This window comes from Stylophora pistillata, chromosome 7, assembly GCF_964205215.1.
Source record: "Stylophora pistillata chromosome 7, jaStyPist1.2, whole genome shotgun sequence".
Classification (NCBI taxonomy): Eukaryota; Metazoa; Cnidaria; class Anthozoa; order Scleractinia; family Pocilloporidae; genus Stylophora; species Stylophora pistillata.
Window position 1 is genome coordinate 24,731,046 of NC_142525.1, and position 20,123 is coordinate 24,751,168.

A 20,123-nucleotide genomic window follows, 5' to 3' on the forward strand; every position below is an offset into this window, starting at 1 on the left:
TACATACAATACATGTAGACAGTGGGACTTCATAGGTAAATTGTTACATGCTGACCCATCGGTGTTTTATTAATTCTTAACGTATTAATGTATGCTACTCAAGAATACTGATAGACTCTATGGTATTTTAGTTTTGTCGCTACTATAACATCTATCTATTCAAAAAGCAGTCTTTAATATGATCGTTTGTAATTGATACGTTGTTTTGGCCAAATCGAAAAGTGTTCATTTCCTTCTTTCAAATTCACTAAAAGTCGCATCTCGAATTGAAAAAATGTGGTCTATAGTCTATAACCAACCTTACTTGCAGTGTCGCGTTTCCGATGCCGCAGAAACGTGGTGTTGTGCACCGGAGTTCGCCAGTATAACCACAGTGTTGAACTTTAGACAAGTAGCAGCATCAAACTCTGTATTCACTTAAGCTGGCAGTCTTTGTATAGCACAGGCGGTAAAAACTATAGAACGGATACATGAAGGTTCGATATAACGAATAGGGCGAAACTAGAAATTACAAAAATGAGGAATATTTCAAGCGTAACTTGCATCGGATCTTGACTCCTGGGTAGAGAACTCCTAAACTCTGTTTGGCTCCGAAATGGTTTCGCTACAATGACTCCTCGCAACTGAACTACGTGCTAATAGAAGGCGAATTTAGTTCTTACACTTTGACGTAGGGGAAGTAGAAATGAACAATGCTTTGTGTAAAGGCTGATAGTTTCCAAAGAAACTGTTTGGGGCTGCGTCGGTGGGGGTAACGTAATAATTTGGATATATCAACAGGTTGAAATGGTAAATTGGCCACCGTAACAATTACGAAAGCTGACGTTTCGAGCGTTAGCCCTGCGTCGGAGCGAAACGACGAAGCGCTAACGCTCGAAACGTCAGCTTTTGTAATCGTTACGGTGGCCAATTCACCATTTCAACTTGTTGATATATCCAAATTATAATGTTTTTTGTAGCTAGCTTCGAGCGGATATTTGCTAGTCACGGAATAAAAATCAAACAAAGCGCGCTAACAAATTTAATAGACAGTCATTGAAAGTCTCTTAGTGTCTTTATGCTAAAAAACGGAAGAGTTACATAAGTAAAAAGATTAGAGTTCATATCCGTAAACGTGACGTGCAGCGTTCTTGAACTTGGAAAGTTCCTTTTTTAAAGTCAGCAAAATCCCTACCTTTTTATTCCCAAGATTGTACTAACAATTCTCAACACTATGTGCTTCATATTTCGGCTCTGAAAATTATGCATTTTTAAATGAAACAGTATTCTTTAGTTACAGTTTTGTTTCAAGTCACCATCTCCTTTGCGTTCTAAATTGTTTTGATGTTGAACGGAGAGAACTAGTGATCGGTCACTCTTAGGAGTCAAAGGGTTAAAGGTTGTATATCACTAAATGATACAACCTTTAACCCTTTCACTTTCACTTTTACGATGCAATAAATTTACTTTTAGCCGTAATGAATAAATCGGCCGACTTCCAGAAAAGTTTTTATAGGGTGCGGTAAACTTTTATCTCGCTACATCATGCAATGTGCTCACCAGTCCTAACGGAAAAATAAGGTTTTTTAGCATGCAATACCAAGAAATCAAGACAAGCGTTTTACCACTTTGAATACCGCTATAACGATACTGAGACATTTCAATTTGGTGGAACATTCAGGAACAAACAGTTGTTACTCAATTTTTAACTCTAGTGACTTTTTCAGCTTTTACGTGTGCACACTAAAAAAATCCTTCCTTTCTATATACCTATAACTCGAAAGTAAAATATTATTATCAGAAGAAGCATTCTCATATAGTCCATTATGTGCCCTGAGTATTTTTATTTTCAACGAGCAAAGACTTTCCAGAAATCACCGGAGGATACAGCATTATCAAAGTCGTCACAGTTAATTCGGCAACTCGGCAGATTCTGTAACACCCAGTGGTAACTGTCCTTCACAAAGATGGGGTGATTGGTTAATCGGTCTTTATTTTCGCCATGACCCCACCTTCCCACATTATATTGAACATCTTCTTCCCCCCAATCATAGCAAACTTTTGTTAACGAGGAGTTATCATCATCCATTGTCTCGAAGGAGCCACAAGCTTCGGGCTGTGCGTCAGTCTGGCCCGTGAAATACTTGACTACAGCTTTTCCACTGCTGTTGGAGGCCGTAATCACATGAAACGTACGCCCCTGTTGTTTTCTGCAATGGAATCTAAGCTGACTGACAGGCACGTGAGTGTTCAAGTCGTACGTGGCATTCTTTGTAAGACACATGCTACTACGAGAGCTGTCGATTTCACGGTATGACTGGAGCAGATCCGGCATTTCGCAAGAACCATTAAAGACAAATTTGCAGATCAGAAGCCATCCCCCTGAAAAAAAATTTATGTAGTCATGAGATAACCAGAAGCCTGAGAGAGGCAACGATAGTAACGCCAACCTCGCCCTCTTCAGTCACCCTAACCGAGCGGAAAATACGGAACAAGGTTGACTTGCGACGATGACGTCACCAGTCACGTGTCTGGGTTTACCCGAGTCGATAATATTTTGTTTCTTAGCTCTGTGTTCGAAACTTTCAGCTGTGCATTACTTACGACTGATGATTAATTTCGGTAGTAACTAGTAGCTGTAATATTCTGTCTTTACTCATAGAAAATTTATATATGATAATGGAAAGGACTTTCCACCGCTTAAATCAGGTTTGGCGCCGTACTCTCGTACTGAAGTTTCGGAAACCTAAACTAAAACTCCCAAAAATAAGGTACCCTCAAAGGTACTAACTGTTCGAAATCTGGAAACTCGAAATAAGTTTCTTTTTCAGAGTAACAGTCACCATCAAACACCCACATACCAGCACCTCAAAAGCTGAATCCAACGAAATGAAATAACTACAAAAAATTCTTATTCTTGATAAGTGATTAAGCAATGTGGACATCTCGCGTCATTTCTTTTTTTGTTTTTTTTTGTTTTTCACCTCACGTTCGATGTCAGACACGTATTTGAGTCTTTTATTTGTGTATAACTAATTCTGGAGCTTTATGTTATATCCTCCGAAGGAGGAAAGAGGCAAGAATGTCATGATCCAGCTCTCCAGCTGAAACAACCTACCTCCGTCAGTTGTCATGTCACAATATACTTTTAAAGGACTTCCGTTCCTCTCAGGGTCGATCCAGTATTCTCCGTTGCCTTTGGGGTTTCAAAATTCCAGAATGTGCTTGCAAGAATTTCCAGGCCGCGTGGGGATCCAACCTAACAATACATCTACAAAGTAAAAGAAAAAAGAGGCATTCTTTGGACAGAGAGATAGATAGATAGATAGATAGATAGAAAGATATATAGATAGATAGATAGATAGATAGATAGATAGAAAGATAGATAGATAGATAGATAGATAGATGGATAGATAGAAAGATAGATAGATAGATAGGTAGATAGATAGATAGGTAGGTAGATAGATAGATAGATAGATAGATAGATAGGTAGATAGGTAGGTGGGAAGATAGATAGATAGATAGATAGAAAGATAGATAGATAGATAGATAGATAGATAGATAGGTAGATAGATAGGTAGGTAGGTAGGTAGGTAGGTAGATAGATAGATAGATAGATAGATAGATAGATAGGTAGATAGATAGATAGATAGATAGATAGATAGTTTATTTATCCACATAACGCCAAGGAGCTTTTGACATGCTCGTTTACAATGCGTACTTGCAATTACAAAATACTGAAAATAATGAAAATTACATGAGCATAAAAGACTATAAATAAGCATGTGCAGGTCATAATAACAAATTATTATTATGGTGCTTCATGATAAATAAACGGTACAAGGTTCAATTTGTTTATTATACTTCTAAAAGAAGTAAAGAAGAGAAGACCATTTTCAAATCAAATACAGGAGGAAATTCCGCTGAGAATTTTATGATGGCAAGAAATTATAATCTCGCCCTCTTGATGGTGACCTATTTCAATCGAAGTTTATTGCTTACAAGCAAGACTATGCGTAATCTAAAGAATATAAAATTCAAAACCAGAAACCAAATCAACATACAAAAAAAAAAAAAGAAGCCAGGAATTAAAACACTTCGAAAATATCTAGATACGATTGCTTCTAACTGTGACTCTGCAACATACAAACTATGACTTCAACTTAGCTTGTGAATGCTCGATGGAAATTAACTTCAAAAATTTCATTTTAACTGAGCTGTAATCGCGGAGGATTTCGATCCCTGTACTTTCGCCCGGCCCTACTTCTATTCTATCATTGTAAATCAGCCATTCAAGCCTTAAAAACGTGTTAAAAAAATAAAATTTTTAGCTCTGAAGCAGGTCTGTTTGCGTTTGTTTCTCCTTTTAGCTTGGTGACCCAAACGATTTAAATGACGGCAGCATAAATCGAAATTGCGCGTCTGGCTAATATACTGAGTTTTCATATCTTTGATAGGTTCAGCGGGAACCACGGATAACAATTGTAAAATTCATCACAATTTTTTTTCACCTTTTTCACAATAGTTTCCGGACCATTCTGATGTATTGCATCCACATGTGTAGTTCATTTCATTGTTCGCGCACGTTGCATTGTTTTTACAACCATGTTTGATACAAAAGTCAGCGACTGTGGGTAAAATATGAAATGATAATTTCATTAAAAATGGCTTTCGAGTTTTAAGAAGCTGATGTACGACAATAGTTTATTATTTTACCTCCTGTAGTCATATTGCAATGAGCTATCATGGGCTTTCCGGATCTTGTGGGATCCAACCAGTAATTATCGCTGACTGCTTTTCTTCCTTCAGTCGCCTTTATTTCTCTACACGAATCAGCGGGCATCTCCGGAATAGATCCGACAGGAACTAAATCGAAGTTAATTACATAAATAGTGTTTATTGGTCGCTGGTGATCGCTTTTAAGCAATGAGACACATTAAAATTTGATTAGGATATCATACATGGAAAACAGGAAGCTTCTAACTTCTAATTTTTTTTATCGTTTATTGTTTCACCTCTTTCTGAACCTTTCTGCATATAATATCTGTCCTTGTCTTTAATGAAGTCTTTTGGTTTGGCCTCCTTGGTTCTGTTATTCAGCTCACAGATGCTTTTGGATATAATCACATTATAGCTTTGACAGCGGATGTCTTTGAGGCAGGCTCGTTTACAATCTAACGAGCCTGGTCGAACCTTCAAACTCTTAAAGGTGTGGCCTTTAAACATCATTTGATAGATGGAGTAAACGTCGTCTCCACACTGCTGGCTGATAATCTCACAGATCATGAAAGTAGTCCAACAAAACACCAAAATGAAATAAAAATGTGTACGATCCATTGGTCGTCTCGTTTACCCTCAAGCTTGGGGAACTATTGAAAACAAGCAATCAGCTAAAAATCAAACAAACAGAAACAAACGAACTAAAACCGAATTAAAACAAAGGGAAATAGGCTAATGTTTAACAATGCCTTGAAATAAATTAACAGGTAGGTGTTTTTTACAATGATTTCATGACATGCAGACCACTCTGTCTACTTTTGAGAGAAAACTTGTAGAAAATTGACGAGACATGAAAATCAACAGAAGGCGTGTGACTTTTGTAAAAAGCAAAAAAAAACAAAAAAAATTAACCTGCGCGAGGTTAAAAGTTAAAAAGCTTATCCACCTATCTCAATATTTACTCATCTATTTATTTGCTTTCTGAACCATCTGGACTTAGCATCATTTCCACGTTGTATTGCTTTCTTTGCACGGAACATTGGAATTGTTTTATTGCCAGCCAAAAGTTTGGGAAATCTGCCCCTTTTTGAAGAAAACAAATTAAATGAAAACCTAAACTATTTTAAAGAACTGAGACTTTTTTTGATACCCGAATTTTCATCAAGCGTTTGGCCACATTAAGATCTGTTTCCCTGTTTTCGACCTCATATGTCATTTTAATCTGACAATTCAATAAATCAGGCACAACAAAGAGAACAGAAGTTTGCCTAATAATTTTCAGCCATTCCGGTGTAAGAAGAAGAAAAGTACGTCAAAGCGATTGTGTTAAGTTCATGGCACAAACGTGCTCATGTCAAGTATATGGCACAAACGTGCTCATTAATGTACTGGCCTCGGTAATTCAAAAACGTTTTGTGGTTTCCTTTTTTACAAAAATCATAAATCGAAAGGTATTATGAAAATATCAAACCAACCTACCTCCTAAAACACCAAACCGAGGGTCAGAAACACGACAAACAACTTCTTCATCCTTTTTGGTCGTCGCAGTTTATTATTCGTGACTTTAGAGAATAATTTAACAGAGACTTTTAAGCCTATCAATGATTTATGCTACAATAATTACTTTGCTCACAATAACCATGACAATGAAAAAAGGTATCCTATATCAATTATAAACATAGTTTCATTTTTGCCCATAACAGACATAGCCTTACCATATACAACATACAGCACCATTTTATTCTTAACACTGCTCGACTGTCGCTTTTTTGTTGATTAAAAACAATACAATTTGCTTTCGGATGTACAAGTTTTATCGTAAGCAGTAGCTACGTGATGTTTACTTTCTTTTATCTTTTTGTTGCAGTTTTGTTAGTTTACTTCACGGTTCATTATGTGACAATTGAACAAATTGTAAACAGTGATAACAAAATGGATTAAGTAAAATTATATTTGATTTTGGACGTTAATAAGATGCGAAAAAGTTGATGGAATTTACCAACGGGTTCATGAGCGCTGAAATATATCACTTGCAATTAAAATTCTTTTTTTTTTTCGGAATAGACACCTTCAACTATTTTTTTCCCATCTGCTTTATTTCTACCAATAAGTTGTTTATCACTGTCAATCAATTATTTGAACATTGTACGGGAGTCCCAACAATAAGTTTTAGCATTAAAAAAATCACCTGTATCACAATGCGCTCAAACTGCCACGATGTGATGCTCACTGAGGGAGTTTTTTCAACGTGTCGCTAGCTTCTTGATCCATTACTAAATAAAGAGGCCACGTAGGCATTTCATCACAAGTAAACTACGAGAAAGGCTCTGCACTGCAAGTCAATATTCAGATTTTCTGGTAGTGATCAGAAGTTCTAGATATCCTAGCTGTTACAGCATAACTGAAAAAATGTCTCTGCCATTGCAGCAAAGTTAGCCGAATGAGAAAATTTTATCGAAATATGGTAACTTTGAAGATGTTAACATTACCCACCATCAAGCATGAACACCGAGAGAAGAGCGCGCTAAGAATGTAACCACTGATTTTAAAGTTTAATCCATAAAAGCTTCCCTTTGCTACGATGGAATCAAGTATATGGAATTGAACTTTTTTTTTTAATAAAAAGCAAAAGCCAGGATTACATTTATCGTCCAAGTGACGTAAGACTAATTTACAAGCAAAATGTCTTAAGGCCTATCGCAACCTCGAAAAACACTTAAAAACCAAAAACCACAAGCCAGAAAATCAAAGCTAAAGAACGCTTTTATGCTTAGAGTAAAAAAATAGTAGGTGGCCTGATGAAAATTATAAAAGTTACAGGACAGCATTTTCTTTCAACGCGCAGCTAAGAATGATAAATGATAAATTTAATACTTATATAGCGCAAAATGTATTATAAGTATATGATCTAATGCGCTTTGCAATAATTTAAAGAATATCTAAAAGAAACCGCAGGGAATATCATCGTTAAATTACAAAATGAAAACAAAATTATGTTTAACAATAAATTAAAAAGCGATAAAAAAAATCTATATAATGCATAGTCTAAAAATGTTCACGCAATTAACGGTATGCTTGTTGAAAAAGATATGTTTCCACTTTTTCTTAAAATATTGACACTACTTACAGCTCTTAGGCTTTCAGAAGAGAGTTCCATAAAAATGGGGCAGCTACCGAAAAAACTTTGTCCCCAGTGGTCTTAGCAGATCTAATTGCCGGGCGAGCTAATAAGTTACTAAAATTTGATCTTAAATTAGAATTAGAATTGCCCTTGAATGATATAATATCACTAAGATATGCTGGCGCTAAGTCATGGAGAGCTTTAAAAAGTCAACAAATTTACCTTAAAAACGATCCTAAATTTAACTGGCAACCAATGGAGATTAATAATCACGGGTGTAATGTGCGAATAAGGCGGTGTATTGGTCAATAACCTGGCGGCAGCGTTTTGAACGTGTTGTAACCTATAAACATGTATAGCCGGCAAACCATATAATATTGCATTACAGTAGTCGATTCTGCTTATAAAAAAGCTTGCACTAATGACTTTGCAGCTTCAAAAGGCAGATATCGTTCTGTAAAGGTTCATTACTACTAATAAGCTGCTCAGTTTCTGACGAACAAATATTTTCCAAAAATCGCCGATGGAGACGTTACCCAGGAAATCGTCGCATTCCCATCTATAACTAGCCGGACTTAGCACCCAGTGATAACGGCCCTCAATAAAAGTAGCGTGATTCATAAAGATTTCCTTTGAACCAACTTTGTCCCCATTTGCCAACCTTAAACGTGCCTTCCTCTTCCCCCCAAAGAGCGCAGTCTCTAGCTAGCAGCGAGTCGTCATCATCCATTCTTACGGCATCATCCATTCTTGGGCATCTCACTCGTCAATCCGCTCAAGAACCGAATCACAGGTTCACCACTGTTGTTAGCGGCCGTAACCACGTGAAACGTTCTTCCGGGGGTTACCTTTATGCAGTGGAACCTGAGCTGATTAAGGAACAAGAGACTACGCAATTTTTTCATTGCGTTTTTCATAAGACACCTCTTGTTGTGATTATCATAGTGTCGAATTTCGCTGCATGATGGCCTCGTGAAGATATTGAAGAAGCCGTCGAAGACCAAATTGCAGACAAGAAGCCAACCTCCTGAAATCATGAATGGAATAGCAGTTGCTTAACACACGAGGAGAACTCGGGTTGCACCTTTAAAAGATAACAAAGGATCTTTACTTGTTTGTTATTGTTTTTTTCTACATAACTTCTCATTCCATGTAGTCCTGTATAGCAATACGAGACGATAGGTTGTTTGGCTACACAACTTAATTCAGCTTTTTATTGTGGAAATTTCTAAAATGAAATCAAACCAGTTTTGCTCAATACAAATTAGAATTTCTAATTTTGAAGCAGTGGTCTTCAAAATAGCAGTTAACTTTGATAGGTAGGCTAGAGTTCTTTTCAACATAAACCGCTGACTCTATTTTCCATCACTCACTTCCGTCAGTTGTCATGTCACAATAGACTTTAAAAGGATTCCCACTCTTTTCAGGATCGATCCAGTACCCCCCATTTCCCCTGTGATCCCCAGATTCTAGGATGTGTTTACAAAAATTGACAGGTCGGTTGCGATCCCAACCAAGTGTGTCTATACAGATGCAGAGAAACACTTTATAATATTTTTGTTCTACGTTCAGTCTATATCTGAATCGAACCCATTGGTGTTAGGTCTGATCTGTGTACGATTGGAAAAGTTGGAATATGAGATGATCTTGTTGTTCGCTGCGGTTAAAAAAAAGTGAAAATCACAGCCTAATTCAATCTATATAATAAGACTAAGGGTGAAACGCGAACGTCCATACATTTACAATCGGCGACAATGTTGATGACCTATTGACTCTTACAACCTCTTATTACTTCAGTTTTACCTCCCCCCCCCCCCCTTCCGCCCTGGTTTAGTCAACCTATCCGCCCTATCTCCCCAAAACAATGTTGCATCGTGATTCCATGAACCTTTAGCCACATACTGTATATACAACATTGATTGGGGGAGGGCAACAAGGATTTGTAATGTGGTAATGTAGAAATGTCCTTCTACGTATTTATAAAACTCTTCAGACATGATGCGTCGACTAATTTGACGCTGACTGTGGGCATAGGTGATAGCGTCGCCGATAGAAACGAGAGCAAGAAGGTTGTGGTATCACCTTAAGGTGCCAGCAATTGGAGAGTAAGAAAGAGGAATAAGGCACTCGACTTCGTGCAGTGAATACTCAACAGAAAGGACTTGAACTTCGGGGGGAATCTACAGCCACTTCTTAGAATGCACTCCATAAGCTAAATTAATGAAAAAATTAAACACTATTTGCGTGGCCCATCCATGTACCATTACGCCAGATCATATCCTTGTTACTCACTTGTCAGAATGCAAACCAAACTATCACTCACTTTTGCAGCTGTTTCATCCGTCTCCCATAAATCCAGCTTTGCACGTGCAGATGTAAGAGCCTTCCGTGTTGTTGCACGTGGCATTGCTATGACAACCATGAAGACCTCCTTGACATTCATCAACATCTAACCATATAAGGTAAAAAATTAATGAAGTAAAAAGCAATTTGAAGGAACCCTTGGTGCTACGTATAAGGGAAGTTGAATTAACGTAAAATAACAAACAAAGGATAGTTTTGGTTTAGATTTGTATGGTGCAAGATTTGCTTTTTCGTTTTTTCTGATTCCTTATCAACCGAGTATCAAAGTCATCAGATACTCTCAAAATACAATTTACAACGACGTAAAGTCTGCTCTCGAGAGTCTGCTACTCAAACTTGTTCCTTGCCCGATTGGTGAAAAGAGGCATTAAGAGAGGGAAATATTTCGCCCAAGTCCACAGCAGTAATAATTCGCGTATCAATGGCTCAAGCCCGGATCTTTCGATCCGTAGAAACTACTAGCAGTCTTTCGTTTTCAAGATAAAGAGCAAAAACTATCCTTAGGCAAGTTTAGAGCAAACATTTGGGGCGACAACAGAATGTGCCGAGACACAGCGAGACTACACACTGACTATCAGGCTACTGCATATCTCACGTCACTTCGAAATGATCCATCTTTTCAGCTGAGGCAACCTACCTCCATCAGTTGTCATGTCACAGAATAATTTTATAGGATTTCCGTTCTTCTTAGGGTCGATCCAGTATTGTCGGTTTCCTTTGCGGTTTCCGAATTCCAAGATGTACTAACAAGAATAACCAGGCCGACTGGGGGACCAGCCTGACGATAAATCTACAAAAAAGGAGACATGACTAATTAGAAGAGCAGTTATAGTTCAAGACAGGAGGAACATTGGTCAAGGTTTTTCATGGTGAGCTATAACAGTCGGGTATGAGCTGGAGGGGTCGAGGTTAACTGGTTACAAGCTAGACTACGGGTAAACCACAGGATTTAACATAAAATCAAAAGAACAAAAAAAAAAAAAAAGAAAAGAAGGAGGAAAGCGAAGAACGAAAATACCTCAAAGATACTTAAACCAGACTGCTTCTAACTGCTTGACTCAGTAACAAACTATGAACTTATGAATGCAAGATTGAAAATTATCCTTAACAATTCTGGCTTTCTTAAGTTGCGATCGGAGAACCTTTATCCATAGACCTCTTGCGGACCTTATGGCTATTCTATTACCTTTCTGTAAACTAGCCTTTCTCGCCTTGAAAAAATATTTAAAATAATATGGTTTTAATTTTATTGCAAGGATAGAATCATTTTTGATTTCTTTCGTCATGTGACATGTTTGTTTGCGTTCGTTTCTCCTTTCAGCTTAGTGGCCGAAACGATTATGAATGACGGCAGCATGAAATAAAATTGCAGGGCTGGTTATTTGCCACAGTTTTCATATCATTAATAGATGCGGTGGGAATCATGATTAACGTTTTTAAAATTCATCACCATTGTCTCTTACTTTTTTCACAATAGCGTCCGGACCACTGTGATGTATTGCAACCACAGATGTTGTTCATTTTACGGTTCACACACGTTGGATTGTTTTTACAACAATGTTTAATGCAAAAGTCGGCAACTGAAGGTAAAATTTGAAAAAGAAGAGAATTGAATTAGTGGAAATAGTTTCGGTCTTTTTTTGACAGGCTTATGTACGAAAATAGTATTTCCTTTTACCTTCTGTAGTCATGTTGCAACGAGCAATTACGGGTTTTCCAGATCTCAACCAGTAATTATCGCTGGCTACTTGTCTTCCTTCACTCCCCTTTATCTCTTTACACGAATCAGCAGGAAGCTCCGGAATAAACCCGAGAGGAACTAGAATCGAATTTAATAACATAAATATTTTTTATTGGTCGCGTTGATTGCTGTTAAGCCAAAACAGTTTTCATTATTTATTGATTCACCTCTTTCTGAACCTTTCTGCATATAATATCTGTCCTTGTCTTTAATGAAGTCTTCTGGTTTGGCCTCCTTAGTTCTGTTATTCAGCTCACAAATGCTTTTGGATATGATCACGTTATAGCTGTGACAGCGGATGTCTTTGAAGCAGGCTTGTCTACAATCTGACGAGCCTGGTCGAACTTTCAAACTCTTAAAGGTGTGACCTTTAAGCATCATTTGATAGATGGAGTAAGTGTCGTCTCCACACTGCTGGCTGGTAATCCCACAGATCATGAGAGACGTCCAGCAAAACACCAAAATGAAATGAAAATGAGTGCGATCCATTGGTGGTCTTGTTTACCCTCAAGCCTAGAGAACTAGAGAAAACAAACAATCCGATAAAATCAAAACAAAAAGAAAAAGAAGAACAAAGATCAAATCTAAACAGTGGAAAAAAAAAGACTGATGTTGAAATGAAAGTGCCCAGAAAAAGTAAGGCTTTGCAAATATTTCTTTTCTAAAGTTTAACTCGCATTCAACGAGCGATCATTGAAGTATATGGTGTGACCATATAATGAGGTGTCAATCATACAAGACCTTAACAAGAAATTGATATTTACAATGATTTCGTGGCATGCAGGCCTCCCTCTCTGACTGCTGAGAGGAGATTTGAAGAAAATTGAGGATACATGTAAATCAACAGACAGCATGTGATTTTTGTGAAAAACATTTAAACAAAAAGTCCATTTACGTATTTGCTCATTTATTCATTTGCTTTTTCGTTAATCATTTAGTTCATCCGGGTTTAACAATTTCATGTTGTATAGCTTTCTATGCACATAATATTGGGATGATTTAATTGCAATCCAAAAATTTGGCCAATTGGGCCCTTTTTGGAGAAAACAAATTAAACGAAGACCTAAACTATTTTAAAGAACTGAGACTTCTGCTTAATGCCCATGAAACGTTTGGCGGCGTTTGAATCTATATCCCTGTTTTCAACCTCTGTCATTTTGATCTGACGATGCAATTTTTCAAGCACAACAAAGAGAACAAAATTATGCCTTTCAATGTTCAGCCAGTTCAATGTAAAAGAAGAACAGAAATACGTCAAAGTCGTTGTGTTTATGGTATGCTAGATTTTTGATAGATACAAAATTTTACACAAACGTGCTTGTTACCGTATTAGCTTTGGTGTTTAAACGTTGGCCAGTTTCCTTTTTTTTTCCACGATCAAGTAGCTGAATTTAATTTTAGAATTTAGATTCTGAGCTGATCCAAAAAGGCTAAAAACAACAAAACATCGAAAGGTATTATGTAAATAACAAAGCTACCTACCTCCCAAAACACAAAATTACAAACTTAGCGTCCGAAACACGACAAATAACATCTTCATCCTTTTGTGGTCGTCGCAATTCATCTTTCTTGATTTCAAAGCTGATTTAATAGAGACTTTTAAGCCCTTCAATAATTTATGCTGCATTTATTACTTTGCTCGAAATAAACATGAACGCTAAATATCACGGCTACAGTTACAAGAGAAAATGAAGAAAATTAATCCCTATATCAATTATAAACGTTCTTTCATTTTTGCTCATGAGCGTTTTCATGTAGAACGTACAGCAGATCTTTAGTTTAAAAACCGTTCAAATGACTCTTTTGATGGCTAAGGCCCTGTTTACAAGCAAGGAGGGTAACCCTTGTGCTAGGGTTACCCTAGCAGGCGGGTCAAAGATAGCCCGGGTTTACAAGCAAAATTTCACAGGTAGGGTTACCCTACCACCCGGGACAACTTACCTATGCTTGGTAACCGCATGCATTGTTATCAATGTTCAAAGGGTCTGGAAACAAGTAAAAAGTTGTCCCGAGTAGGCGAGTTCTCCCCAGCAGAGCGTTTACAAGGCAGCTAGGGTTACCCTAGCGCTAAGGTAACCCTAGCGCTCAGCTAGGGTCACCCTAGTGGTAGGGTAACCCTAGCTGCCTTGTAAACACGTCGATGAAAAAAAGAAGAAATGTGGGAGCGTTAGGGTAACCCTCTTGCCAGGGTAACCCTAGCACTAGGGTTACCCTACCTGCTTGTAAACAGGGCCTAACAACACGACCCGTAATTAAACTAGTGATCATAGCCCTAAATCATTTGGGTTTCGTTTGGCAAGCATTTCGTTGTGATAGGAAAAAAAATTAAAATGTTATTTACTAGCCCAGGTCATTCCGTATTGGGAAAAACTGTGCCCTATGTCCGACAGCAAAGGCAGTTTACTTTTAACGCGGGATGTACAAGTTTTATTGTAAGCAATAACTACTTGATGTTTGGTTTCTTTTTATCTTTTTGTTCTAGCTCTGTCAGTTTGCTTCACGGTACATGATAACTGAACAAATGGTAAGCAGCGATAAAAAAATTAATTGAGTAAAATAATATTTGAATTACGACGTTAACAAGATGCCAAAAAATTTAATGAATTTTACCAAAGGGGTTCATGAGTGTCTAAATACGCATTACTTGGCTATGCAATTAAAATTCATTTTTTTCGAAAGAGTTGCCTTTAACTATATTTTTTTCCCATCTGCTTTATACCTACCAATGAGTTTTTTATCACTGTGAATCAATTCTTTCAACATCGTGCCAAGATCACAACCATAAGTTTTAATTTATAAAATCACCTGTCTTACAATGTGTTCAAACTGCCTCGATATGATATTGACTGAAGAAGTATTGTGAACGTGTAATCTACTTCCTGATCCATTACTGCATGAAGAGGGCACGTGGGCATTTTATCACAACTATACTTCGGGGTAGGGTCTGCTACTTATAGTAACTATTCATAATTTTGCGTAAGGCTTTAACTTGAAATATTGATGAGAAGTCCTGGATATCCTAGCTGCTGCAACAAAACTGTTAAAATAGGTCACTACTAAAGCACTGAAGTTAGCCGAGTGAGAACCATTTTTTTTTCTCAGTTCTTGAGCTGACGGTATTCTAGAAATCCTGCGAAGGTCTTTGTGATCGATTGACGTAAGACTAAACCGAAAAAGTCGTAAGGCTGATCACAACCGCGGAAAACAATAAGAAACCGAAAAACCAATCAACAGAAAAATAATTGAAGTCTGTAAAATGTAAGTGACCTGGTGAAAATTGAAAGAATTCCAGAGTAGTCTTTCGAAGCATAGATTTACTCTGTAAAGAGTTTAAGAGTTACTCTGTAAATATTGATTACGACTAATCAGTTTGAAACTATCAGCTGCTCAGTTTCTAACGAACAAATATTTTCCAAAAATCACCAATGGCGACGTTACCAAGGGTATCGTCACATTCCCATCTCTGGCCAACTGGACTCACCAACCAGTGATAACGGCCCTTCATAAAAGCGGCGTGATTATACAAACTTCCTTTGATATTACTATGTCCCCATTTGCCAACCTCATACTTCCCTTCCTCTTCCCCCCAAAAAGCGCACTTTTCAGCTAGTAGCGAGTCGTCGTCATCCATTCTTACGAACGAGCCACAGGCTTTGGGCATCTCACCCGTAAATCCGCTAAAGAACTGAATCACAGGCTCGCCACTGTTGTTAGCAGCCGTGACTACGTGAAACGTTCGTCCAGGGGTTTCCTTTTTGCAGTGGAACCTCAATTGAGTAAAGGACAAGAGAGTGTGCAATTTTTTCATGGCGTTTTTCGTAAGACACATCTTGTTGTGATCTTCATAGTGCCGAATTTCGCTGTACGATGGCGTCGCAAAAATATTGAAGAAGCCGTCGAAGACTATATTGCAGACAAGAAGCCAACCTCCTGAAATTATGAATGGAATAGTAGTCGCTTGGTAAACGATAGAAAGACAGAAAGCTAAGCTGCAAAAGATGAGAACTTGGGATGCATCTTGTTACGAGGATCGAATTATTTTTACTGAATCTGTCACGCAATCCCAGACTTTTCTAGAATTATCTATAATCTGTAATATTCCAGAAACTTCTTTTATGTGTCTTAACAGTTTCCAAAAATAGTACGACTTGTAATACGCTATAAATAGAAATAGAACGTTCTAGATAACTAAAGTAAATGTATAAAAGCTGGCTTGTGAGAAGTACAAAAGGATTTGCCCGAGGGCTTACCCTCGTGGCTTGCTGACTGAACTTTTGGAAGCTATGATATGACGAGGCTATGACCTTTAGACCTTGCGATATCCGAAGAGAAGAAAGAGATGAAAAAGACGATAGTCGAGAGAGAAACAAGATAGAGAATACAGAGTTTATTATGGAGTCCTCCGGAAGAGTTTGTGTACAAGGAAAGAATGCGATAAATCAAGAAAGCCAAGCGCTGTGGTCTTCAGTCGGCGGATGTTGGAATTGGAGGTTGATCAAGACGACGAACACTTACACGGCATGAAGGATTGTAAGCCTGCTTTATGTACTACTTAACTTAATATTTAACCTATGTAAATTAGACAATGTAAAACTGATTGAATAATAGTTAAAACGGGTAACTGCTTGTTGTTACATTTTTGTTGCGTGTCATATATCGTACTCGGGAGTCTATTTTCATATATGCTTTGTTAGCGGACATTTGTTGGTCATTCGTGCACGTAACAATCTCTAAAAGATAAGAAAGTATCTTTATTTGTCTCATTCCATGTCGTCTTTTGTGGCAATATGAAAAAGTAGATTGTTAGGCTACACAACCAAACCTTGCGTTTTGCTCGCCGAAATTTCGAAAATGAGACAAATTTTGCTCATCATAAATCAGAAATTGCAACTTCGAAGCAATAATCTTCAACAAAAACTTAACGACAGTTTACTTTGATAGGAAGGCTAGGCTAGAGCTCTTTTCATCATAAACCACTGACTCTTTTTTCCATCACTCACCACCGTCAGTTGTCATGTCACAATAGACTTTGAAAGGATTCCCAGTTTTCTCAGGATCGATCCAGTACTCTCCATCTCCTTTGTGATCCCCAGAGTCCAGGATGTGTTTACAAGAACTGGCAGACCGGTCGCGATTCCAACCAAGTGTGTCTATATAGATGCACAGACATGCTTGTGAAAGATTCAATCAAGAAACACTAGGATATTTTTATTTCAAGTTCTCTAAGTGAATGTAACCCAACTGGAGATAGGTCTGATTTGTGTAAAATTGAAAAGATACAACAGGAGGTGATCCTGTTGTTCACCCTTATGGGTTAAACAAAGAAGTGAAAATCACAGCCTGATTTTATACAATGAGACTGAAGATGAAACGCAAACGTTCGTTGATCTGCGATCGGCGGAAAAGTTGTCGAAACATTGACCTTTTCAATACCTTATTTCTTCAATTTAACTTCTCTTGTCCCTGTTTATTCAACCTATTCGCCCCATCTACCCAAAACAATGTTTCATCATGATTCCATGAACCTTTAGCTACATACTTTACAAGCAACATTGGATAGGGAAGGGAGTTAATGACTCAGAATGTGGTAAAAACTGGTGTGTTCTTCTACACATTTATAGTACTCTTCAGACATATGTCAACTTATTTTGACGCTGACTATGGGTATAGGTAATATGCTTTTGTTTTAAACTCATGACAATAAGTTCCGCTAGGTACATTTTAAGGGCCTCGTTTCTATCAGCATCGCTGATAAAAACGAGAGCAATAAGGTTGTGGTATTACCTTAAGGTGCCAGCAGTTGGAGAGTACGAAAGAGGAATAAGGCACTCGACTTCGTGCAGTGAATACTCAACAAAAAGGACTTGAACTTCGGGGGAATCTACAGCCATTTCTTTCAGTGCACTCCATGAGCCAAATTAATGAAGACATTAAGCACTATTTGCGTAACCCATTCATGTACCATTATACCAGATCATGTCCTGGTTACTCACTTGTTAGATTGCAAACCAAATTATCACTCACTTTTGCAGCTGTTTCTTCCGTCTCCCATAAATCCAACTTTGCACGTGCAGATGTAAGAGCCTTCCGTGTTGTTGCACGTGGCATTGCTGTGACAACCATGAAGTCCTCCTTGACATTCATCAACATCTAACCATATAGGGTAAAAAAAAAGTAGTGAAGTAAATAAGCAATTTAAAAGAATCCTTGGTGTTACGTATAAGGTTAGTTAAATTAACGTAAATAACAAACAAATGATAGTTTCGGTTTATATGTATATGGTGCAAGATTAATTTGCCTTTTTCAATTTTTAGGTTCCTGATCAACCGAGTTGCAAAGCCATCAGATACCTCTTAAAATGCAGTTTACGACGACGTAAAGTCTGCTCTCGAGAGTCTGCTTTTCAAACATGTTCCTTGTCCGATTGGTGGAAAGAGGCATTAAAAGAAGGAAGCGTTTCGCCCAAGACCGCAGCATAATAATTCGCGGGGCAAAGGCTCAAACCCGGATCTTTCGATCCTTTGAAACTGTTAGCAGTCTTTTACTTTCAAGATAAGCGAAAAAATATCGGTGGACTAGTACGGAGCGAACGTTTGGGGCGAGAACAGATTATGCTGACCATCACGCCGGTGTGTTTCCAACGTAAGTTCGAAAGAATTGAAGAAGTATTAAAGAACTAAAAGGTAACAATACACGAAACTAGACCTTAACTTGCTTGTAGCATCATATATAGACCTTACCCTTTGCCTTCATGTCACAATGGGCTAAAGTAGAGTTCCCAGTTCCTGTGGGGTCCAACCAGAATTCACCTGTGGCCACCTGTCCTCCTTCACTGGCTTTGATCTCTTCACATGAGACAGCTGGAAGCTCACGAATGGAGCCAAGAGACACTGAAGTCAAATGAAATATTAATTATAAGGATTTTCTGATGTCAATAATTTAATCCCTTGATGTTCCTTCTTTAGTTCTTTCTTGAGAGAGAGCAGCGTTTTCTCAAAGTGACTGAAAAAATTAAATGTATGATAATATTCTTGCTATTGGGGTGACTTTCATACCTCTATTTGAACTTTTCTTCACATAATATCTTTCCAGGTTCTCGACAAAATCCTCTGGTCTTGCCTCCTTGGTTCTGTTATTTAACTCACATATGCCCTTGAACACGAAATTATAACTTTGGCATCTGTTATCGGAAAGGCAAGCTTCTCTGCAATCCAGCGAACCTGGGCGAACCTGGAATGTCTTAAAAGTGTGGCTTTTAAGCATCGCCTGATAAAAGGAATAAACATCGGCTCCACACTCATGGCTAGTTATGTGGCGAAACGCTCGGAAAACCAAAATCAGCACTGGAATATATGAAGTCTGCCAAGCCATTGAAAGGTTGATATTCATTTTTCTATCATATACCCAGAATTAGACGGAATTCTTCTGCATTGCAGACTATTGAATTTTTCTCGGCTTACTCAAACATACACTCGACATGAAATGCCTGTCAAAAACAAATTTATACGCTTTAAGAAAAGCTAGGATGGATTCGAACTTCGAGAAGATTCCAACTTCGAGAAGATTCTGTCAATTCTTCTGCATTGTAGACTATTGAATTTTTCTCGGCTTACTCAAACATACACTCGACATGAAATGCCAGTCAGAAAAAAATTTATACGCTTTAAGAAAAGCTAGGATGGATTCGAACTTCGAGAAGATTCTGTCAAACGCAAACATTGTATCGTATAATATATTATAACATAAATTGTTTAATAATTCATCATGTTTAAATAGTTTGTTTAGAAAAAAGAAATATTTATGTCGTTAAAAGTGTTGTCAGCTTCCTTAAAGCTAAAGGCTACAAACATTAGCAATATTTCTAACAAGTTCATGTAATTGTGTTCTTTACGTCCGGAGGCAATTAGATGTATATTTTCTAAGAGAACTAAATTTTGAATATTCGTTGCTATGGATGATACTGGATCAGAATAATAAGAAAAAAATTACATTCAAGTTGTTAAAAGAATTAAGGCAAGACACCAGGTTAGAAAGCGCTGAAACTTGCAAAAACACTGAAACAAAACCTTTGTCTCTAAATCAGGAATTTTAAAACTTTGTGACAGTAAGATATGGAGTGAAGGCTGGCTATGAACTATAGATAAAAGTCGTTAAAACAGTTGCACGAAGAACAGTTGCACAAGAACTTTATTTGCATAA

The 20,123-nt window shown here is 37.6% G+C and overlaps 1 protein-coding gene and 2 pseudogenes across 3 annotated transcripts; all 3 read right to left on the reverse strand.

The window, feature by feature from the left end:
- Positions 1–1,008: 1,008 nt before the first annotated feature.
- LOC148727206 (uncharacterized) lies at positions 1,009–5,316 on the reverse strand (annotated as a pseudogene). The gene is made up of 5 exons (XR_015989870.1): positions 4,995–5,316; positions 4,696–4,845; positions 4,491–4,607; positions 3,098–3,250; positions 1,009–2,361 (listed from the first exon to the last, which is right to left on the reverse strand). The product of XR_015989870.1 is annotated as an uncharacterized LOC148727206 (transcript).
- LOC111339568 (uncharacterized) lies at positions 5,220–14,366 on the reverse strand (annotated as a pseudogene). Its single transcript, XR_015989890.1, has 6 exons — positions 12,092–14,366; positions 11,919–12,002; positions 10,821–10,889; positions 9,193–9,363; positions 6,178–8,846; positions 5,220–5,348 (listed from the first exon to the last, which is right to left on the reverse strand). The product of XR_015989890.1 is annotated as an uncharacterized LOC111339568 (transcript).
- Positions 14,367–14,697: 331 nt separating this feature from the next.
- LOC111339584 (uncharacterized) lies at positions 14,698–19,649 on the reverse strand. The gene is made up of 5 exons (XM_022946261.2): positions 18,980–19,649; positions 18,665–18,814; positions 17,949–18,074; positions 16,925–17,074; positions 14,698–15,854 (listed from the first exon to the last, which is right to left on the reverse strand). The coding sequence occupies exons 1-5, from the start codon at positions 19,311–19,313 to the stop codon at positions 15,319–15,321; spliced, it is 1,296 nt and encodes a 431-aa protein (XP_022801996.2). The 5' UTR covers positions 19,314–19,649; the 3' UTR covers positions 14,698–15,318.
- Between the last annotated feature and the right edge of the window lie 474 nt (positions 19,650–20,123).

Bases quoted from the DNA above. Each gene is read 5' to 3' on its own strand.
- LOC111339584 (XM_022946261.2), bottom strand. From the start codon at position 19,313: ATGAATATCAACCTTTCAATGGCTTGGCAGACTTCATATATTCCAGTG. The intron at 18,815-18,979 runs GTATGAAAGTCA...ATTTGACTTCAG, and splicing joins GAAGAAAAGTTCAAATAGAG to TGTCTCTTGGCTCCATTCGT. The intron at 18,075-18,664 runs GTAAGGTCTATA...CTATATGGTTAG, and splicing joins TTGTGACATGAAGGCAAAGG to ATGTTGATGAATGTCAAGGA.